Genomic DNA, 24,353 nt, shown 5'->3' with positions numbered 1-24,353 from the left:
TAAAGCTAATTGGAGGTGCTCAACCTGATTCCATTCATGGTGCTGGCAATTTACCCATGTGTGTTTCAGAAGTACTTTGTACTTTTAATTCAAAAGTCTTGAGAAACGAGCATAAATTATGCAAATGATGCTTCATGTTTTAAAAAAATACAACTGAAACACTTGCTTTTTTCAAGAAGGAGCGCAAAGATTTAGCCAATGGAATTCTCAGTCCATTAGAGTTGATTAGTAAAGCACAAAATAACATTTTGAAAATGTACTTCATGCTGTTCAAATGAACAAGTTGTAAGACAAAAGTATGGGGGAATATTAACTCTTTAAATCATATTGTTTTCTTCCTTGTTCTGGAGTCAAGCTTGTCTTCTTTTTATATCAAACCAAATGTAATAATTAAATGAAAGATATTTCATAAAGTTTTCATACATTATTACTCGTTATCTTTGCAACTAATGTATGCTAAGACAACTCTTTGCTAACCAAGTATTTATTTACTTAGATTTATTCACTGTGCCTGTGCCAAGTTGTAAGCACATTGCACAACATACATAGAGCTATTCTGGTAAAATATTAAGGCTCCCAAGAGGTCCATACCTTATACAGAACAAGTCACCTAAAATCATCATGCAACTCTCCATGGCAACTACCAACCCCATCTCCCACATAGCCTCAGTAAGCCCTTGGGTCATCCTTCCCAGGAAAACCTGGGCCAGGTGGATCTTGCATCATGTGTTCAAAGTCATCACATCTGGGTCCTGAGGAACCAGAGAGTGAATTGAATTCCAGAACCAGGGATCCCTCCCTGAGAATATCCTGCCACCAGCTGTCTCCTGCTTTATGCTAGGATGGCATTCCCACCTTTAATACCTCAGATGATCTCAACATGTGCAATGACTGGAGAGGGAGACAGCCTCTCAGGTAGCTAGGGTTTGAATCACTTGAGACATAAGGGTCAAATGCCAAAACTTCATCTGGAATCCATTGGCAGCCAAGGCGGCTCACATGGTGTAAACTCACAGGTGTAAACACTCTTTTCCTGAAATCCCGATTTTAAAGAGCAGGCCCCGACATTGTGCACTAGCTGTATTTTCTGCAAAATCATAGCAAATTTGTATCTCAAGTAATACCATCTGATTTTCTTCGTAAATTTTTGGACAATATCTGGAATCCTGATAACTACAGCATGCTAAGTTGAATCTTTTTGTGTTTTGCAGCACTCTCAACAATAACAACATCACTCGACTTTCAGTGGCAAGTTTCAACCACATGCCCAAACTCAGAACCTTGTAAGTAGTCCCAATGACAATAGCTGTCTGTTCTGTTAATCTAGTGTGTTCACCACTTCTCTATTTCTACACAAGTTTTGCTAGTGGTTCTGAAAAGGCATCAAGATGGATTTGTGGGCAAGAAAGGGGAAAAGTGCAACTCAACGATCTCTAGATTGAGATCCACTCCAGCAGCATAACGGCACTATGTGAGTCAGTTGCAGAGGGATCTTCGAGGTGAAATTAACAAACCCCCCAAGCCAAGGGCAGTAAGTGAGACCCATGAACTAGAAATCCTTTTGTCAGTTATGCAGGCTGTTGGGGCCACTGGATCCACAGAAATGCAGCTGCCATGGCCATTTCTCTATCCTGTCACAAATTGCAGCAATGCTCTCTACACCATACATGAGTTTCACTATCTAGAGAAGAAGGTGGAGACTATTCTGCACATTATAATTATATCTAAGAATAGGTGCTTTTGAAAGTGAACAAAATTGTTTTACTTTGAGCTATTCAATAGGTCACATTTCATTTAAGAATATGGAAGAATCTTTGATTGGCTGTCAGATGTGATAAATGGGAAATGTTTATGACTGCACTGCTAGCAAACCTAATTAAACTAAACTGGCTCTACAACATTCTTTGTAACAAAAAATTATAGCATCAACTGGTAGTGCTGTTTTAATTAAGGTTGTGTCAGCATTTACATTAAGGCCCCAATTTTTAGCAGTTACGACTGAAACATAAGCATATGCTTCAGGCTACTAAAATGAAACAAAGAAACTGTTCATGCAAGTTCTAGCCTTTTTTAAAATTTATGCAAAAACTAAGGATTGCCTTTTTTAAAACATGCAATTGTTTTTAAATAATAATAGTAATAATTATTATAATTAATAATATAATATTTTAGGGCTTAATCCTGAGCTTCCTCTCCAGGCAGAACTCCCAATGGAAGTGAAAGATGAGCAAAATTGAAAGTAAATGGGATGCTTGCTTGAAAACAAAAAAAGGTCAATAAAGGCCCATGGATAGTACTTGTATAACCCAAAATGGCCTTGATTTCATTTATTTTTATTTATTTTATTCTTTTATATGGAAGCCATTTTGGAAATCAGTGGGCGTAGTCACCTGTGTAAAGTTACTCAAGTATTTTTTTAGTATACTTTAGTCACCTGTGTAAAGTATACTCAAGATCAGGTCCTAGGTTCGTCCAGTGGTTCTTAAACTCTGTGGTCCATGGACTGCAAGTAGTCCGTGTTGTATTTATAATGTATTCTGACTGTGCATCTAGGGTTGCCAAGCATCTGGTTTTTGACCAGGTTTAGGGTGCAGGCGCTTATCTCACAAGGCTCCTGGTCGGCGGCTCAGCAGGGCTAAGGCAGGCTCCCTGCCTGCCCTGGCTTCACGCAGTTGCTGGAAGTGGCCAGCATGTCCCTGCGGCCCGTAGGTGAAGGGGCAATCAGGGAAGTTCTGTGTGCTGCCCCTGCTCCCCGGTGCCGGCTCCGCAGCTCCAATTTTGTCGGGAACCGTGGCCAATGGGCACTGCAGGTGCGGCGCCTGTGAGCACGGGCAGCACGCAGAGTGGCCTGGCATATCCGCTTAGGGGGAGCAGGACATGCTGGCTGCTTCCAGGAGCCGCAGGGAGCTAGGGTAGGCAGGGAGCCTGCTTTAGCCCCGGTGCACTGCTGACCAGGAGATGCCTAAGGTAAGCGCCTGAACTCCCTCCCGCACCCCAACCCTATGCCCCAGGTTGGAACCCCCTCACGCACCTTAACTCTCTCCCAGAGTCTGCACACTACCCTCCTGCCCCAGCCCTGAGCCCCCTCCTTCACCTCAAACCCCTCATCCTTGGCCTCACCCCAGAGTCCACACCCCAGCTGGAGCCCCTTCCCACACCCCAATCTCCTGTTCACTCTGCACCCCAACTCCCTGCCCCAGCCCTGAGCCCCTTCCTGCACCCCAAACCCCTCATCCCTGGTCCCACCCCAGACCCTGCATCCCCTCTGGCACTCCAACCCCCTGTCCCAGCCCTGAGCACCTTCCCTCACTCCGAACCCCTCGGGCCCAGTCTGGAGCCCTCTCCTGCACCCCTAATCTCCAACCCCACCTCAGAGCCCACACCCCCAGCCAGAGCCCTCTTCTACTCTCACACCCCCAGCCCCCTCCCACACCCCAAACTCCTGCCCAACCCCGTGAAAGTGAGTGAGGGTGGGGGAGAGTGAGCGATGGAGGGAGGGGAGATGGAGTGAATGCGGGCAGGGCCTCAGAGAAGGGGCAGGGCAGGGAAGGGGTGTTAGGTTTTGTGCAATTAGAAAGTTGGCAACCCTATGGACACCTGAAGGCATAAGTGTGTATTGGTTTAATAAATACCTCACTATATATATTTACTTAAACTTTATTTCAACTTCTTAAGTACAAGTAGCATTTAGGCAATAGAGTATAAGAGTGATTTTAGTCTTTTGCAAACTTGCATAAAGATTTTTGTGGGATGGTTCATCTTAAAATTTATTATATAAACAAAAGAAAGTCAACATGGAATGTCCTCCATCATAACTGTGACATTTAGCTGTAACAATAAATAGCCAGAGGACAATTCAAAAGAGAGATTTGTCACTCTAATCCCACTTACACTGATAATACACGTGTAACTGCATTGCCTTCAATGGCGTTACTGTTGGGTTTGCACTGATGTAAGCGAGTGCAGAATCAGACACTATGTCCTTACCCAGTGGTGGCTATGTATTGTTTGTATCATATTGTATGCTGTATCTCTCTGCTACAATACCCACACATCATAAAAATAGTTAAGGAAAGTACATCAGTTTTAACTTTAATTGTTAGTCCTCTATGAATGGAAATAAGAATCAATTAAATCATCTTGTTTTTGTTGGCTGTTTCCACAGCCTTGATGTTACTTAAATGGGTTTTTATTGGGTTAATTAGCTTTCTCGGCTGAGTTCTATTTTTTTAATATCCATTACAATTATTTGCTTAGAACTGAGCACATTAGCTAAAAAGGACTAAAATGATATTACTCTGTTATGGAGGATTCTCGGAGTAAGGTTTGATTTATAGATTTGAATATCCTTTTCTTTAGTTTGAAAAAAACATAAAATCCAGGCTGAAGTAATTTACCTAATTTAGTGAATACATTTGTCTGATATTTTATCAATGGCAAAGTGCTTTTTGGCACTTGGCAAGGAGCCATGATCTTTTGTAGGTCTCTGCCAACAGAGAGGCAACTTACTTAATTCCTTCACTCACTGCCATTTGGTCTTTTAATTTCAGGCATTGCTTTGAATGTGGGTCCCTAGGAGCCAAAAGCAGCTAATCCCCTTTTCTGTAATTAAACAAAAGGAGAGAAAATCAGGAAGGGATGTGAAAGAAGGTGTTTTATATTGCATTATTATTCTGTCTTGTTCAGCAGCAAAATGAATATGACCTGCTAAAAGGATTTTGCAAGTAGTTTCTATAGAGACTAATAACAGCCAGACTTACTGATATCTCTAATTGGAAGCCAAATCTTCTATTAACTTTTTTTGTTGTCAGTATATTACTGTAATAAACCAGTTTTCTTTAGACTTTTTTGGTTTATTGGCCTTCTGTACAGAGCTAAGCTAAATAATTCAAAAGTTGTTTTCAAACTCTGGTGTATTTGCGTTTCTCTTTTAGGAGAGAGGGAAGAAACTGTAGATACTCAATTTTGTGATAGCAAACCTAGTTTCTTATTAAACTAATTAAACCAACCTAAAAAGTAGCCTTTTTGCTACTTAAATGTTAATAAATAAAGCTACATGAGTCTCCAGCTTCAAATGAAAAATTTAAAAGATCGATTCCTCATTAAGGACTTCTTATTAGTAAATCTTCCAGATCTGTAAAACTCTGTCACTCAGGTTTTTTGCTAATTTAAACATATTGACTTGTTTCCTCTCATTCAGTCGACTTCACTCCAATAACCTCTACTGTGATTGCCACCTGGCCTGGCTATCTGACTGGCTGCGGCAGCGACCCCGAGTTGGCCTGTACACACAGTGTATGGGCCCATCCCACCTGAGGGGACACAATGTAGCAGAGGTTCAAAAACGAGAATTTGTCTGCAGTGGTAAGGGAAACAAATTCTGCAACAGAGCTCTGATTTAATGCATGTTTAACACCAGTTTAACAGAGATTGTAATGATATGCGCTGTATGCTGTTTCTAGCTCTACAGAATTTAAACAACTTCTTTGAAAACCTGTTCAGGTATTTTGGCAATATACATGGGTCTAATGTGGGTAACTGTGTTCCTATGTACTTTATGTAAATGATTCACATATATACATTCACACACACAAAATACATAGAAACACTATATACACTATATGCATACCTTTCTAAAAACAAATTTTTGGTGATGGGTGCCTATGAAAATGAAATCCAAATGTACATTTTGAGACCATCAGGAAGCTTTCTATATGGAATGACTCTCTGTTCTTTTTAATTTACAGGCTCTTTGTTCCCTGCTTCAGTATTTTCCACAGTTTTCATAAACTCCCCACTCCCAAAAGAACCCCTTTTGGAATACTATTTCTATGCTTTAGCAACTCTGGTTGTTTTCTGAAGTGAAATAATGAAATGACTAACAGTTCAGTACTAACCACTTTTTCTTTATTCATTTTTTCCCCTTTATTCATAGATGAGGAAGAAGGCAAGTTCATGTTTCTTTTTTTAATAGTTTTAGACTTGGATTGAAAAATATCTGTAAACTTTAGTTAATGTTTCTGGTTCCCCAAATTCTTAAGAACAATAGCATATGTACAACTGTATCTGCAGTATTTAGGCCTTGATCTGCAAGTTTTACCATGCAGGCAGACCTTTGTGTCCAGCAGAGCCCCATTGATGACAACAGAACACCACACAAGCACCAGGATCCATCCACACAAAGCCTGTAGGACTAAGGCTTAATGAGTGCATTGCTAACTTGAGTATAATGCCTCCTTGCTCCACAAATTCTGCCTTTGGGTGCGTGTGCAGGGGTCCCAGTGGAACCCTGTTCGTACACCTGAGAATTTGTCTTTAAGTGGATATATGTGAACATTCCCATTGTAAATCCCTATTTTGGGGGATTTATTGCACCTTGATATACATGTCTTAGCCCTGGATCAATTTATTTTTATTTAATAAAATCAATTTGAATATTTTTTTACATTAGGAGTATAACAACAGTAGCATAGGTATATTAGTTTTCGTTACCTGTTTGCTCTCTTGTAACTCCAGAATAAAGCTGAAATTTAGATATTGTAAACTGCTATCTCAAAAGGCAAGACTTTTTTGTTAGTGTAATTTTAAAAATGGATCAGTTAAAGTCTGAAATACTGAACATGCAGAGCAATTAGTTTATAACTGCGAGTAGAGCAACTTCCTAGGTGAAAATATGACATTAGAGAATAGAGAAGGACATGTTGGTCTTAAAGTCATGATTCCAAAGTGGGCCATCAACTTATTTTCTTTGGGTTGCAAAATTTTCCCCAACTTTCAAAAACAAAAACACCTCCCCAGTTCTCACCCTCCTGAGAAAGAGTTAAAACTGTAAATCTGAATTTTCTCTTCCATGCTCTTCAAGTTAGTTCAACATTTAGGTATTATTGAGATTAATTAATGTAACTCAAAGTAACTGATTTTGTAACCATGTTTATTCTAAGAGCTCTGTCTGTTATTTTGTAAGGAAGGGAGAAATAGGATTGTTCACTGTTGGAATTATCTAGAATTCTTCTATTTGACTATTCTGTAGTTTTAGAAGAAGCAATTTGTTTTCTGTTCCAGGTCATCAGTCTTTTATGGCTCCTTCCTGCAGTGTCTTGCATTGTCCTACTGCATGTACCTGTAGTAACAACATCGTTGACTGTCGTGGGAAAGGCCTTACTGAGATCCCAACCAATCTTCCAGAAACTATTACTGAAATGTAGGTTATCTTGCTTTTTTGCCATTAACTTGCAGAAATGTAGTGTTCCCTCTATCTACTTATATTTATTTGCTGTGGTAAGTAATATACTGTATGGGAAGAGTGTTTTGGAATGTACCAGAAATAGTAATATTTGGTGTATAGGAAACCATTTGCTATAGTCTTATATTTTCAGTTATAGGTTCATTACAGGGACACTAGTCACAAACTATTGCAATCAGAATGGTCTTAAGATGGGGTATAAATGATGTGTTTTCTACACCTAAGTGGCCTTTCAACACAGACAACACACCACAACCTTACCTTTGCCTCATTGGATGCCTTCCTTCAGTCATCCCTTTTAACAAACCATCTATTCCCAGTGCAATAAATCACTACACCAAATATCCACAGCCAGTTGTGCTGGAATAAGTAGCTGGTAAAGGAGTATCCTCAAAAGGGCAAATTTAGAGGGCAGATTTAAGGTAGAGGAATGTGGTCTGTGTTGTAGTTGTAGTAGCGATAAAAGATGTGTCTGTGGGGGAGGAGTAGATAGTATGTACTGTTGAAAGCAGCTATCAAATCTCCCCTCATTCTTCTCTTCTGCAGACTAAACAATCCCAGTTCCCTCAGCCTCTCCTCATAAGTCATGTGTTCCAGTCCCCTAATCATTTTTGTTGCCCTCCACTGGACGCTTTCCAATTTTTCCACATCCTTCTTGTAGTGTGGGGCCCAAAACTGGACACAGTACTCCAGATGAAGCCTCACCAATGTCAAATAGAGGGGAACGATCACATCCCTCCATCTGCTGGCAGTGTCCCTACTTATACAGCCCAAAATGCCGTTAGTTTTTTTGGCAACAAGGGCACGCTGTTGACTCATATCTAGCTTCTCATCCACTGTAACTCTTAGGTCCTTTTCTGCAGAACTGCTGCCTAGCCATTCAGTCCCTAGTCTGTAGCGGTGCATAGGATTCTTCCGTCCTAAGTGCAGAACTCTGCACTTGTCTTTGTTGAACCCATCAGATTTCTTTTGGCCCAATCCTCTAATTTGTCTAGGTCCCTCTGTATCCTATCCCTACCCTCCAGCGTATTTACCACTCCTCCCAGTTTAGTGTCATCTGCAAGCTTGTTGAGAGTGCAGTCCACGTCATCCTCCAGATCATTAATTAAAATATTGAACAAAATGGTCCCCAGGACCGACCCTTGGGGCACTCAGATTGATACCTGCTGCCAACTAGACATGGAACCATTGATCACTACTCTTTGAGCCCGACAATCTAGCCAGCTTTCTATCCACCTTATAGTCCATTCATCCAGCCAATACTTCTTTTACTTACTGGCAAGAATACTGTGGCAGACTGTATCAACAGTTTTGCTAAAGTCAAGGAATAACATGTCCACTGCTTTCCCCTCATCCACAGAGCCAGTTATCTCGTCATAGAAGGCAATTAGATTAGTCAGGCATGACTTGCCCTTGGTGAATCCATGCTGACTGTTCCTGATCACTTTCCTCTCCTCTAAGTGCTTCAGAATTGATTCCTTGAGGACCTGCTCCATGATTTTTCCAGGGACTGAGGTTAGGCTGACTGGCCTGTAGTTCCCCGGATCCTCCTCCTTCCCTTTTTTAAAGATGGGCACTACACTAGCCTTTTTCCAGTCATCCGGGACCTCCCCTGATTGCCATGAGTTTTCAAAGATAATGGCTAATGGCTCTGAAATCACATCCGCCAACTCCTTTAGCATCCTCAGAAGCAGCGCATCTGGCCCCATGGACTTGTGCTCATCCAGCTTTTCTAAATAGTCCCGAACCACTTCGTTCTCCACAGAGGGCTGGTCACCTCCTCCCCATGCTGTGCTGCCCAGTGCAGTAGTCTGGGAGCTGACCTTGTTTGTGAAGACAGAGGCAATAAAAGCATTGAGTACATTAGCTTTTTCCACATCCTCTGTCACTAGGTTGCCTCCCTCATTCGGTAAGGGGCCCACACTTTCCTTGACTTTCTTCTTGTTAGGTCAAATGACCTAAAATAGTTTTGTTGTATTGCTCTACTGGCAAAACAGTTGTTCTTGCAAAAACTATTAACAGGTTATCCAATAACTAAAACAGAGCCACCAGACTCCATGATTTAAAATAAAAAGCCACAGCAGAGGGTTACTCTCCGGGTGCAGTACTTTTCCAGTAAGACCCTGTATAGGAAGTGAGATTTTAAAATGTATTCTATACTGCATAGAAGAATGTACTTCTGATGTTTTCCACACATATAGTAGAAGAAATATTTTTAATTCTCCTTCAAGTTCATGTGCATGTGCACATGTGCATTCCACTGTTGGTATCTGTGCGTCCAGTGCGTAGCCATTAGTATAAGTGGAATGGAGATGTGCAACGCATCTTGAAGAACAGCAGTTACTGAACAGGTTAGTATCTTCTTTTTTTTGTTTATAAAAAGAGGAAAACTCATATGAAAAGAATATGAATTATTATAAACATATACTTGTTAACAATACAAGTTATTTTCTTTCAGAAGTATTAAAAAGAGAAGGTGAAAGATATACAAGATAAGGGAACCACCTTCAATTTTGGGGGGGTTTCACAAGTAAAAATAGTTGTGAACACTCTCAGAAACAGGACACCCACAGATTTGCTTAACTATGCTCTGAGTAAAAATAATTTTTTTAAAAAGTGTTTACAGCAAATAGGTGGAGCAGAAACTACTGAGGCAATTTACATTGACCTTTATCCAACATGCATTGCTGCTGCAGTAAAAGTAACTGAATTTGCAGCACTCTCTGCAAGAAAAATATTTTTCAGTGTGTTAAAAATTATTTATACAGAAATATTTAGTTGAGTGGGACCTCACAGGAAGGAACAATCAATTGCACACATACAAAGTGTGTGGGGCGGGAGGGATAGCTCAGTGGTTTGAGCATTGGCCTGCTAAACCCAGGGTTGTGAGTTCAGTCCTTGAGGGGGCCATTTGGGTTCTGGGGCAAAAATTGGGGATTGGTCCTGCTTTGAGCAGGGGGTTGGACTAGGTGGCCTCCTCATGTCCCTTCCAACCCTGGGATTCTATGATCTATGATTTTCTAAAGTGGGGAATGGCTGCCTTGGAAAGAGTACTGCAGAAAGGGATCTGGGGGTCATAGTGGAGCACAAGCTAAATATGAGTCAACAGTGTAACACTGTTGCAAAAAAAGCGAAAATCATTCTGGGATGTATGAGCAGGAGTGTTGTAAGCAAGACACAAGAAGTAATTCTTCCACTCTACTCCACTCTGATTAGTCCTCAACTGGAGTATTGTGTCTAGTTCTGGGCACCACATTTCAGGAAGAAGATCAAGGTGGGCCATTTCCAACACAAATCCAGGTTTTCTCACCCTCCCACCCCCCCCCACCCCCACCCACCCCCACACACACACAAACCCACTCTCCTGCTGGTAATAGCTTATCTAAAGTGATCACTCTCCTTACAATGTGTATGATAATCAAGGTGGGCCATTTCCAGCACAAATCCAGGGTTTAACAAGAACATCTGAGGAGGAGGGGGGGTAGGAAAAAACAAGGGGAAATAGGTTACCTTGCATAATGACTTAGCCACTCCCAGTCTCTAGTCAAGCCTAAGTTAATTGTATCCAATTTGCAAATGAATTCCAATTCAACAGTTTGTCGCTGGAGTCTGGATTTGAAGTTTTTTTATTGTAATATCGCAACTTTCATGTCTGTAATCGCGTGACCAGAGAGATTGAAGTGTTCTCTGACTGGTTTATGAATGTTATAAACCAGGATTTGTGCTGGAAATGGCCCACTTTGATTATCATACACATTGTAAGGAGAGTGATCACTTTAGATAAGCTATTACCAGCAGGAGAGTGGGGTGGGAGGAGGTATTTTTTCATGCTTTGTGTGTATAAAAAGATCTTCTACACTTTCCACAGTATGCATCCGATGAAGTGAGCAGTAGCTCACGAAAGCTTATGCTCAAATAAATTAGTTAGTCTCTAAGGTGCCACAAGTACTCCTTTTCTTTTTGCGAATACAGACTAACTCGGCTGTTACTCTGAAACCTGACATTTCAGGAAGGATGTGGATAAATTGGAGAGAGTCCAGAGAAGAGCAACAAAAATGATTAAAGGTCTAGAAAGCATGACTTATGAGGGAAGATTGAAAAAATTGGGTTTGTTTAGTCTGGAAAAGAGAAAACAGAGAGGGGACATGATAACAGTTTTCAAGTACATAAAAGGTTGTTACAAAGAGGGGGAAGAGAAAAAAAATTCCTTAACCTCTGAGGATAGGACAAGAAGCAATGGGCTTAAATTGCAGCAAGGGAGGTTTAGGTTGGACATTAGGAAAAACTTCCTAGCTGTCATGGTGGTTAAGCACTGGAATAAATTGCTTAGGGAGGTTGTGGAATCTCCATCATTGGAGATTTTTAAGAGCAGGTTAGACAAACATCTGTCAATAATGGTGTAGATAATACTTAGTCCTGCCATGAGTGCAGGGGACTGGACTAGATGACCTCTCGAGGTCCCTTCCGGTTCTATGATTCTATGAGCAATGAGTGCCCTCAGCTAATAGCACTGGGTATTGGATCCCATTGTCAACATTTTCCATTTTGAACCTCATGTCTGGACAGCCTACATTTATACCCATACATTTATACCCATACTGTCAGGGAGGAGAGAGGGGGAAGAGAAGTGAGCTGGTTCCATCCATAATTCCCCCGATCTAGCTTGTGGCCCAGCAGTCCTGTCCGTCTTCCATTCTGGGGGCAACACATGGGGCAGGAGGGGGAAGAGAGAGAAGTGGGCTGGGCTCCATTCCTACCCCACACCACCCAGCTAACCTGTGGACCCAGCACATAGTTTTTTGGTGTGTGTATATATATATATATATATATATATATATATAATTGATAATATATTTAACCATGATTCTAGTATGTAGTCTTGTAACATCGCAGTATTAACCTTTTCCCACAATGAAAAGTGATCCTTTATTCAGGGGTAAAAGTGGGCCAGTACGGTGTACTGGTAGGAAGCTGGCACCGGCCCGTACGCACTGCTTTAACATCGCTGCCCCTTTTGCCTCCCGCCCCCCCAAGGCAGCCGACGGATGGGGAGGGGCAGCTTCCCCGGGGATGGCAATTTAAAAGATCCCTGGGCTCCTGTCCACTGCTGCCGCTACTGTGGCAGTGGCCAGATCCCCATACCCTTTTAAATTGCTGCCGAGCTATGGGCAGCAGGGGCCAGGCAGTGCAGATGGGCTAGCTGAGGGGGGCTGACCCCTCAGCCCCACCCCTTCTGCCCGAGGCCCCACCCTTCTGCCCGAGGCCCCACTCCTCCTGCCTGAGGCCCCGCCCCTTCTGGGGGGCAGAGCCAGCCCCCATACCAGTAAGAATTTAATATTACTTTCACCCCTGCCTTTATTCATATATTTTCTTAGCCAGTTTCAGATCCATGCCATGACTTTACTCTTTGCCCAGTGACTGCTTAGTTATTAGAGGCTTGTAAGGCTCTTTTAAGGGACCTGGGCTTTTTGAAAATCCAAATAAATTACAGCAAATGGTTCTTTCTTCACCATTATTTTATTGTCTCACTCAAAGAAATCCGTTAAATTAGATTATTTACATTCACAGAAGCTTTGCTGTTGTTTTTGTCTGTATTTCATCATGTTCCTATAGGTGTTTTTATAATTCTGTTTTTAATTATTGTTTCAACTAGTATCCTCCTTACACACTTTTTTGAACTGAGGGAGTTTGTAGGCCAGTAAGTCCATGTTTATCAGGGCACATTTGGCAGTATGGGAGATAAGATAGAAAGTTCAGGCTATAAGACTCCTGAGTGGTTGAGAAGACTTGTTTGTGAAGAAATCATATGACATTTGTGTATCCAGTGTAATTGCCACGCCCAGTTTGGTGGCCTGCATTAATATCACTGAAATTATTTTATTTATTCTTTAACATGCATAGAGAATAGATGCAATGAACAATTTAAGTAAACACCTGAAATTCTAGGTCTTGATTAAACTTGTCAAATAACATAAAGATAAGTAGCTTTAAAGAAATTATTCCAATAAGAGCATCCCTGATGTTTTTGAGTTAAATTATAAACTGAGGTTTAATAACACTAAGATTTTATTTTTCTTATATATAATATACATGGATAAGGCACTGGGTTGGGACCCAGCAGAGCTGGATTCTATTCCCAGCTCTGCCACTGGCCTTCTGTTTGGGAAAGTCCCTTTTCCTCTCTAAACCTCAATTTCCTCATCTGCAAAATGGGGATAGTGATACTGACCTTTATAAAGTACTTGAAGATCTACTGATGAAAAGCACTATATAAGAGCTAGGTATTATTATTGTTGTTATTATTTATTATGTTTGTATCTACCTTGTTTTATATAATCAGATGACATAGTTTTAACATATTACCGTGTAAATTCCACACTGACACTTTTACATTTATTTCCAAGGGCATGCTAAATTAATCTGTTACCTAAATACTGAAAAGAACTTTCGATAGAATACTAAACTGAATATTTGAAACTGGCAGCTCTAAATCTGTATAATTTGTTATAAACTAGTTCCCTGAGCTAGCAACTAAGGAATTGCCTTTCTGTGCAAAGAAAAAGAAGCAAACTAATGGATGTACTTTTGTCTGAGTGACCTTGGCTGTACCTTTTTGTGTGACAGGAATTGTTACAAAGGTTAGTGCTGTGAACCCAGCAAATTTCTGTCATCCTAAATCAGGGGTAGAGCTATGTATTGTGTACCAAATGGCTCTGGGGTTGCTGCACGGTTGCTCTCCAGACAACCCTAATACTTTTGGGTGAAAATGGCAGATGAATCTGATCTTTGGTCCCTTTCTGGAATCATAGAGCACAGGCCAACATTAAGTATGTAAGGCCCCAATAAATCTAATTCCTAATTTTTATTATGTCTGTATATATATTTATTTAATTTATTTATCTGTCTGTATCAATAACATCATTCCTGTACATATCCAAATAAACTCGCACCACTAGAATATTATATAGTGTGGTAAGTTCTTAAGCTTTTCTTTTCAGGTCCATTTCACTTAATGTGATTTTAGTTAGGCTCTGAAAATGGTCATTTTAAATAACAAAATAATCTACTCTATACAAAACCATTCCTCTGAATAATCTCCTGTAAGCATATTCCTGTAACTTTTGCATTCATATTAATTGCCAGAGAAAACCATGTTTACAATAAAAACATGCAAAATATTCATAGATATGGGGTTCTTGTTAGTTTCTTTCATTGCTTAACGTCACTTATTAATGTAAGAAAGTCATAACAATATTCACTTACCCTAAACAGTTTGATTTAACACAGTTCAAATTTATTTGAGTTCACAGCTCTTTCATTTTCCACCAAACTTATTGGGTTTTTTTTTCTGCGAAGGTTCTCTCTATTGAACTGTATCAGCTATAAGGGCTGTTTTATTTGCCAACTTCTTCCCTACTCTTCCCTGCTTAGGTATCATTCATAATGCTCAAAAAGTCCATTTCATAATAATTTTTAAAGAGTGCATCCCTTTCAAAGGTTATCATGTCCAATAAGTCTCTTCACAGGTATCCATTTCCACATTTAAATTTTCCAGTAATCTGGATCTCCCTCCCTTGAGTTGCATTTCACAGCTCATATTCCACACTAGATGCCTTAGAATGCTCTCTAGAAGTGATTCTGGGTTCCTTGGTATGTGATACACTCTGGCACATGACAAAATATGAAATTCCTAAAAAATCAAAATAAAGTAGAAATCCAGCACTGAGGCTATCAGACCTCCTAGTCACTGGATCTTCAAAAGTAAGTAATAGGATGTTCAAAGTAATAGGCCAGGAAGCTGTTTGTGGTGTGGGCTGATTTATGAAAAGTCAGGCTCTTATTTTGTTTGAACTAGTTGATACCCATAATCAGATAACTTTTCCTAAAATCCCTTTCCTCAGCATAGTGGTATGAATGGAAGAGAAAATAAAGAAGTTTGCAGTAGAATGGATTTTGTTATACTTTAGACTGATAAGATGCCCTGCGGTGATAAACATAGCCAAGTGTAAACAAGCATTTAAGCAATCAAAATTGGGAATTAATTGCTTTCCCCCAACCTTTGGTTGGAAGGATGGGGTCAAACGCAGTATTTTTATTGTTGTTAGCAGCTGCTGTTGAAAAGGCAGGGAAAGTCCCAAAGTACATAATATATGTAGTGAGGAAATTTCAGGAGTTCAACTTCATTCCTTTGTGTAATGAAAAATCACTGAATTCTTGAATATTGTGGTCTTCAAAATAAAATTTGCTCATTCTGGGGTATGGAATCTTTTTCAGTGTGAGTGCTGAAAATCTTATTTGTTTAGCTATCACATGCTAACCTTTCTGATGTTTTATTTGTCAGTTCCCATATTTTTATACCTTCCTACCTGGCTTCTCTTCCCAAAGTATTCCCAGTTTACTGTCTTTATTCCTAGTCTCATATTCTTCTATCTCATCCTCTCTTTGATGGCATTTTTATTCTTCTTCCATGAGTCTGTCATTCACTGTGTGCTACACAAGGTGCTTGTTTACATCTGTGTAAGTAGGGGAATATCAAGCAGGATCAGAAGGTGGTATTACCCCCTTGGAGAGTACAGTATGTTTATAAAATTTGTGGATGACACCAAGTAAGGAGGGGTTGCAATCACTTTGTAATATAGGATTAGAATTCAAAATGACCTTGACAAATTGGAGAATTGGTCTGAAAACAACATGAAATTAAGTAAAGACAAGTGCAAAGTGCAACACTTAGGAAGGAAAAATCAAATGCACAACTACAAAATGGGGGAATACAAAAGGTGGTAGTACTGTTGAAAAGGCTCTGTGGGTTATAGTGGATAACAAATTGAGAATGAGTCAACAATGTGATGCAGTTGCAAAATAGGCCAATATCATTCTGGGTTGTATTAACAGGAGTGTCATATGGAAGACATAGGAGCACTGGTGAGGCCTCAGCTGGAATACTGTGTCCAATTCTGGGCACCTCACTTTAGGAAAGATATGGACAAATAGAGAGTTCAGAGGAGAGCAACAAAAATGATAAAAGATTTAGAAAGCCTGATCTCTTAGGAAAGGCCAAAAAACCTGGACATGTTTCATCTTGAGAAAAGTCAAGGGGAAGGGGTGGGGACACATTGAATAATGGTCTTCATATATGTTAAGGGCTGTTATAAGGAGGACAATGATCAATTGTTCTCCATGTCCACTGACGGTTGTGTAACCCATGTGCTTAATAGGGAGATATCTCTTTAAGAGAGCCCTTGGTGGGAGGTAGGAGTGAGTTGTGTCTGGGTCATTGGTTTGGTTTTTTTTGTATGTTTGGCAATTGGTAAAAGGCCCAGTTTTTGCAACACATGGGTCTGAGTCTACCCTCACCAATGCTTATTTCGCTCAGCCATAATTGCAATGACTTTAATGGAGTTACTTCTGATTTACACCAGTGTCAGTGACAGGAGAACTGGGCCCATATGTACAGTATTTGTGATTTGTACCAATAGGCCCAGGCTACAGATCATAGAATATCATGGTTGGAAGGGACCTCAGGAGGTTATTTAGTCCAGCCCCCTGCTCAAAGCAGGACCAATCCCCAATTTTTGCCCCAGATCCCTAAATGGCCCCCTCAAGGATTGAACTCACAATTCACAGGGAGAAGCTGAGCCCAGGAGCAGAAAGCAGGCTATTGTTCCTAACTGTGAAGCATTTTGTAGCACGGTTTTCTTTGAATCTATACAGTTAACTGAGTGGTTGATTAATCAGCTGACTGGCTAGTAGTGATTTCAGCAATGGAATAGTCTGCATGGATTACAACTGAAGATTCCTATAAGCAAGTGGAGGGAAGATGTTGTTTTAGACTCAGCAAACTATATAGATTTGGTGATCAAAGACTCTAACTGAGACTTAGGTGAACTAAACCTAAGCTTTTGGGGACTCTCAGTTTCTTCTTGTGTTTCTGTGGGGACTGAACTGTTCAGATTTTCATTTGTTTTATTTATTTATGTTTATGTATAACTGTAAAGATAATATCTGCATGGGTTATAAAATTGCCATGTTATGCTGTAAAAATTAGATTATTATTTGTTTCTTTATCATAAGATTTCATAAAGTTATTTAATTAAATTAATTTCTTTAGTTCCTTTTGGGACTTGAATGTGGGGAGGCTGATCCTGTTCAATCCTTGCTGAAAATCCTTCGAGACTGAACTCTGGGTCTCCATCTACTTTTCTGTGAGAGTTGTGGGGGGTTATTAGGCACTGGAGAAGGGCAATGAAGTGAACTTTAGCCCACCGAAATTGGCGCCGAACAGACAGGGACTTGAGGATTGCTCAGAGCTCACCTCTGAATTCTTTTGAGGAATATTTCAGTTATAAAAGAATTTGGTGTTACTGAATATTATTGAATATGTGCACTGTATTAATATTATTAAGATAATGGAAACTTGCATCAAATTAGGGTTAGATCCCTGTAGGACCATTTTGGTCAGTGATGTGTCCGCTGTTGATAGTACAGCAGAAATTAAGAGGACTATTAGAATATTTGGTCATGTGACTAATATGAGGAGGGTGAAGGGAGAACAAAAGGATATGATTCTCTGTGAATTTGATGCTGTTTCTGTGATACACATAGGAAGGAAATGTGTGTTGCAGAAGCTAGGGCAGAAATGGGATATGACATTTTGAGGTTTTGCCATTTATATCCACTTGTTCTGTGCCCAGTATACCTCAGTGCAGGGATCAAGGATATTCTGTGTATTCTGACAGAGGGTTCAAGACTGAGACACGGGCTGTGGTTATACCTGTGGGTGAAAGACAGACCAGGTGGTTAACAGATGCTACACCAGTTATAGACGAAGGTCCAGTAGACGCTTCTACTCCTGCTGTGAGTCTCCTTCCTGACATGCAGGATCTTTTGTTAGAGAGGGTGCTGAAATCTGCCAGCGAAACTGTGACTGAAGTGAAATTTAAACTGAAATGTTTTTCGGGTAATTCACCCAGACCCAGTGGAGAAGTAGATTATCCTACTTGGCAAACACAAGCCAAAGAGATGATGGAAGACAATGAGATTTCTGACAAAGTCAAAAGAAGGAAGATTATTGAAAGTTTGTTACCCCCAGCATTGAAGGTGGCCTTAGGAGCTGGTAGCAAGGCATCCGCTGTAGAATGCTTTGATATTTTAGAGAAGGCATATGAAAGTGTCATAAGGCTCAATTTTCTGAGACACACCACCACACTAGAGAATGACCTTCTGCATACCTGACTAGACTACACGCATTAGCCAAAGAAATATTGGAGGCTAGTGGGTAAAAGATACTGTATTGGACTCTTATATACAAGATCAAATTTTCCGTGGCTGTTGGCATGAATCCTTATTAAATACACGCTTAATAAAAAGGATTAATTGTAGTGGTAGAAAAAAGAGTGTGTCTTATGCCACACTCCTTTTTGAGGTGAGTTCCATTGAAAGGGTGTACTCTGATAAACAAAAAAGAAAATTTAGACAAGAACTAGAAGAAAAAAGGAAGGCCATTGAATAGGAGTTGTTTGCAGTTGATAAAGGCATCTGAAAATACTTCCAACGTCCCTGAAGAAATTACTGCAATAGACTGGAAGGAGAAACACCTGCAGGCTGAGCAGCAGTTGGTAGGACTGCAGTAAACCCAGCTGAGTTCTGAAATGACCATTTCAGATACACAATTTACTCCTCAAAGACTCAAAGAATTTAATAAACAAGCAATACCAAGATTTAACAGAAGAAATCCTTTATGTTTTAACTGTTGGCAAATAGGACATTTTCAAAATGAATGTCAGAATTCTCCTGACTCCACCTGAATACATGAGCAACTGACTGGTAGACATTCAAATCAGAGATTGTGTGAGCCAGGAAGAAAAGAAACTAACAACTCTCAGAGCAAGGCTGCTAGACAATGGGTTCAGGAGACAGATGTTATCCAAATGGGTGTCAGTGAGGCCATCCAGAAGTTAGTGGGACCTGCTTGTTATGGCTATGTTTGCCTAGATGGGGTAAAGAGTACCTGCTTAATAGTTACTGGTTCCCAAGTTACTTGCATATGTGAAACTGTCTATTACGAGCATGTATCTTATCAAAAGTTACAGTCAATTGGCAGTATAGTTCAGATAGAAGGGGCAGGAAGGCAAATGGTTCCATACATGGGCTATATAACTTTGAAGATACGATTCCCAAAATTAATCTCTGGGACTGACAAACAACATGAGGTACTAGTCTTGATTTGTCCAGACCAACGTATGAATTAACAAGTGTTGGCATTCATAGGCACCAATGTGCTGAAACATCTTGTAGAAGAATGGAAGAAGAAATGAGGTCCTGAATTCTTAAGTAGGATTTTATTACCAAATGAGTGGGCTGAAACTTATAATCAGTTTTTACTCAGTCAGAAGTTACAGCAAGAAGCTGACGAAGGGGCTGCAGTGGTCTTGAGAGGAAGAAAATCAGTGACAATTCTACCTGGCACATCCAAAACAGTGCCAGGAATTCTGAAGTTTGCTATGAATGAATTGGAGACTGCTGTAATGCTGGAAGATCCAGGTGTCGCAATTGGACCCAGTGGGCTAGCAGTTCTTCCTCAATTTGTTAAAGTCACTGGCTCCAGTATGAGAATAGGAGTACATGTCAAAAACTTAATAAGGAAGGATGTCATATTGAAACCTCAATCTGTCATTGTGAAGGGGCAAGCAGTTGAGTGAATAAAACCAGTGCCAACCCATGTTTCAGCAGCTGCGACTAAAGAGAGAGATGGTGTCATACTGCCACTCAGTGTTGAAGGATCCCCTGTCAGTGCTGCTGAGAGGAAGAAGATTGCTGAGATTATGAGTAAGGAAGCTTATAAGGCTTTTGCTGTTCATGCAATTTGTAACCTTTAGGTGGGCTAGAGTTCACTTCATTGCCCTTTTCCAGTGCCTAAAAAAACCCAACTCCCATAGAAAAGTAGATGCAGACCCAGAGTTCAGTCTCGAAGGATTTTCAGCAAGGATTGCACAGGGTCAACCTCCCATATTCAAGTCCCAAAAGGAACTACAGAAATTAATTTAATCAAATAACTTCATAAAATCTTATGATAAAGAAACAGATAATAATCTAATTTTACAGCATAACATGGCAACTTTATAACCCACAGACATTACCTTCACAGTTATATATAAACATAAATAAATAAAACAAATTGAAATCTGAACAGTTCAGTCCCCACAGAAACACAGGAAGAAATTGAGAGTCCCCAAAAGCTTAGGTTTAGTTCACCTAAGTCTCAGTTAGTGTCTTTGATCACCAAATCAATACAGTTTTCTGAGTCTAAAACATCTTCCTTCCACTTGCTTGTAGGAATCTTTGGTTGGAATCCATGCAGACTCTTCCTCTGTTGAAATCACTACTAGCTAGTCAGCTAACTGATTAATCAACCACTCCGTTAAGTGTATAGATTCAAAGAAAACCCTGCTGCAAAATGTTTCAGAGTTAGGGACAATAGCCTGCTTTCTGCTCCTGGGCTCAGCTTCTGCCGACTCTCACAGGACACATGGCCTTAGTAAAGAAGCTGCCCTGACTGCTTGCCCTCATGGAGTCTGACCCCAGCAACAGGGAACCTATTGAAGCATACCCAAAACTACCACACCCAATTCCAGAAGCTTCTAAATGTGGAGTGCTAAATCTGCCTAGCAACAATGACCCAGACACAGCTCACTCCTACCTCCAACCAATGGGTCTCTGAAAGAGATATCTCCATATTAGGCACATGGGTTACAGTTGGACCAGAAGTAATTGTCTTTATCGGCAGCAAGGGAGATTTAGGTTAGATATTACGGAAAAAAACCCTAACTGTAACAGTACTTAAATTCAAGGGAGGTTGTGGAATCCCCATCACTGGAAGTTTTTAAGAACAAGTTGGACAAACACCTGTCAGGGATGTTGTAAGTTTTCTTGGTCCTGACTCAGCACAAGAGGCTGGATCTGAGGACCGCTCAGAGTGTTTCTACATAGCAAAGAAAAACCTTTGGCTGGCCCATGCCAGCCAATGGCTCCAGCTGCAGGGTTGTTTCATTGCTGTGTAGACTTCTGGACTTGCGTTGGAGGCTGGGCTCAAGGACCCCGTGGGATGAGTATTCCAGAACCAAGTTCCAGTCCAGCCTGAGCAATGAAACAGCCCTGCAGCCCAAGCCCCGCGAACCAGAGTCAGCTGGCATGGGCCAGCTGTGGGTTTTTCTCTGCTGTGTAGACACCCTCACGGCCCCTTCAAGCCCTTCATTTCTATGGGTATATTTACACTGCAATATAAACCCAGGTTTAGTAGAACTGGAATTAGCAGACCCTGGGTTTGTTAACCTAGGGTTTGAGCCTCCACATTCATTTGTAACCCCAGGTTAGGAATTGCTTAATTTGGGTCCTAACCTGTGGCTCCAGTGTCTGCCCTGCATTATGCAGGGCCAAGTCCAACCACCCATATCCCAGACTTCCTATCACCATCTCAAAATGTGGCCACTCTATCCTTTTGTTCTTGGTGCAGTGTGGGAAAACTTGACTGTCCAGAGGATAGAGGAAGTTGGATTGTGGGATATTTTTGGCAGACTCCCAGAGCACACTTTCAGTGGGGCCGTCTACAATGCAAAGCACTAGGGCTTGAACCCTGGGTCTCGGCTTGGCTCAGACTCTTCACCCCATGGGGTTCTGTGACCTTGGGTCTGAGTCCTTGATTAAGGTCTTTAAGTTACTATATAAGAAGATTATTTGCATAGTGGAATGGTCCTTAATGTAGCAGACACAGGCATAACAAAATCCAGTGCCTGGAAGCTGAAGCGAGACAAATTCAGACTAGAAGACATAATGAGGATAGTTAACCACTGGAATGACTTCCTTAGGTGTGGTGGGATACGTTACCACTCCAGTCAGGAAGGGGTTAAAAAGCTCCTCTGGGCACAATCATCCCAAACCTTGTGTACCTGTGAGCAGGAATGGCTCTGTGATGTCAGTGCTTCTCTTCCCGCCTTCTCCACCCTCTGAGCAGCTGAGAGGGGTTGGGGTAAATGACCAGCCAATAAGCAGAGCAAAAATACGCAAAACCAAACACACCCCCAGCCAGTCAATCAGTGGAGGGAAAAAAGGGAGAGCAGCACAGCAGTTTGGCATCCAGGGTAGCCTCCCTGTTCGTGCAACCTATGAGACATGTCAAGTCTGGAGAGGGACAGCTCCTTAAATGGGAGGTCCCAAGCCCACTGCAGGGTGGTACTCAGAGGGAAGTAGAGCTAGTGCACAGAGCTCCCTAGCCCCACACAGCAGGGGCTGCTTAACAGGAAAGCTGCTCAAGAACATTTGCCACTTGGACCCTCTGAAGAAAGAAGAGGGACCATCTTTACTATGTTTCCTTTTTAGAGCCCAGGTTGCTCAACCTGGGTCCCTTGGACAACATCGGGGGCTAGAAGCCCAGACCCCTATGAAGAGACTATTTACCTTTGTGCTTATTTCTAGTCTGAATTTGTCTAACTTCCTTTTCCAGACGCTAGATCTTGTTACACCTTTGATAGATCAAAGAGCCGCCTTATTATATTTCTGTTTTGCATGTAGGTTCTTATAGATCGTGATCAAGCTACCCCTTAACCTTCCCTTTGATAAGGTAAATAGAGTGAGCTGCTTGAGTCTTTCACTATAAGGCATGTTTTCTAATTCTTTAATCATTCTCATGGCTCTTCTTTGAATCTTCTCCAATTTATCAACATCTTTCTTGAACTGTGGACACCAGAACTGGACACAGCATTCCAGTAGCAGTATATTTACATAGGTATGATGGGAGAGAGATGATAAACTGCATAGCCATGTGACAAATTTCATTTTTCATATTCCCTTGACCACCTTGCATTATCTCTGCCAGGATGTGATCTAGCACACCTTTACCAAGTTGTGCATTTAAACCACAAACTGAATTCATAAAAAGCAGTGAACTGAAAGCATCTCAGCAATAATGCTGCAGTAAAGATCAGAATATGAGATGACCCTCCCCATAATGAAAAAAACTGCTTGCTTTTGAGTAGAGAAAATTGTTTTGTAGGTTTATAAGGAGAGCTCATCATCACTTTGTGTGATACAAGTCTCTCTAGCTGCATTTTATCACTTATAATCAGTCCCCTGAAGAAGTATTTGATGGAATGAATAGAGTGGATATTAACAGTTTGGCAAGCTGTAGGATCAAGTTAACAATCATTCCTTATATTCAGATATTTAGCAAGCTGTCAACCACATTTATTAAACACACAGAACTAGCGTCTGGAATTGTAAAGTGCAAGTGATACAGTACTTGAAAAATATACCTTTTGTTGTGTTGGACATGGATGATATCACAGATTCCAGTGAAATTCTTTGCTGCTAAAGTTAGAAGCACCATTCTGTAGACACAAGCACCTTGGAGGTGCAGTTGTTGAGAAGGGGGGTGGAGTACTCTCAGCTTGAGGCTCCCTAAAGCAAAGAGAGAATATTACTGCTTCCTTTTTCTCAAAAGACTGGCAGATGTTCTGTATGATGAGAGATGTGTTGCTATGTACGGCAATTCTTTAGAGTCAGGAGCTACAGTGAATCCCATCACTGAAATCTGTTTTCTGTTCTCTGACAGCTGTTTTTGCCATTTACTTTAAAAGCAGATGGGGGAAAATGCAAAGAAGAGCTGTCAGTTTTATTACCATGTATAATCAGCATCTGTGCAATACATTAGACTCATCAAGCAACTTACAATTTCTTCTGTGTTGTAAAAATTCTTCTGGGGTTTCTTGACTTGCTTCTTGCCACCTTCTTGTACATGAGGAAATGCTGAAATCAAACAGTTTAGATCAATTAAATGCTGAAGCCACTAACCCTGACCAAAAAACCAACAAGGAGTCCGGTGGCACCTTAAAGACTAACAGATTTATTTGGGCATAAGCTTTCATGGGTAAAAAACCCACTTCTTCAGATGCATGGAGTGAAAATTACTGATGTAGACATAAATATACTGACATCAACTACAAACCCTGACCAGATTTGCTCAATGAAATCGTGACTGGCTGAATTTTGAAAACAATTACTTGAATAATTTATTTCTGAATATGATATTTAAAGCTACAACTGTTTGTTTTCTTAAACA

The 24,353-nt window shown here is 40.8% G+C and overlaps 1 protein-coding gene across 8 annotated transcripts in view; it reads left to right on the top strand.

Moving 5' to 3' along the window:
* Nucleotides 1-24,353, top strand: part of SLIT2 (slit guidance ligand 2) — a 423,995-nt gene that overhangs the window by 278,334 nt on the left and 121,308 nt on the right. For all 8 annotated transcript variants that reach the window (XM_084626161.1, XM_084626159.1, XM_084626160.1 and 5 more), the window contains exons 7-9: nucleotides 1,212-1,283; nucleotides 5,201-5,364; nucleotides 7,063-7,201. In XM_084626161.1, the coding sequence (XP_084482287.1) occupies nucleotides 1,212-1,283; nucleotides 5,201-5,364; nucleotides 7,063-7,201 (375 nt within the window). The remainder of the gene's footprint in view (nucleotides 1-1,211; nucleotides 1,284-5,200; nucleotides 5,365-7,062; nucleotides 7,202-24,353) is intronic.

Source organism: Lepidochelys olivacea (genome assembly GCF_965140295.1).
Source record: "Lepidochelys olivacea isolate rLepOli2 genome assembly, chromosome: 4".
Taxonomy (NCBI): Eukaryota; Metazoa; Chordata; order Testudines; family Cheloniidae; genus Lepidochelys; species Lepidochelys olivacea.
Note: the sequence above shows the minus strand (reverse complement) of the source record. Positions and strands in the feature narration are given on the sequence as shown.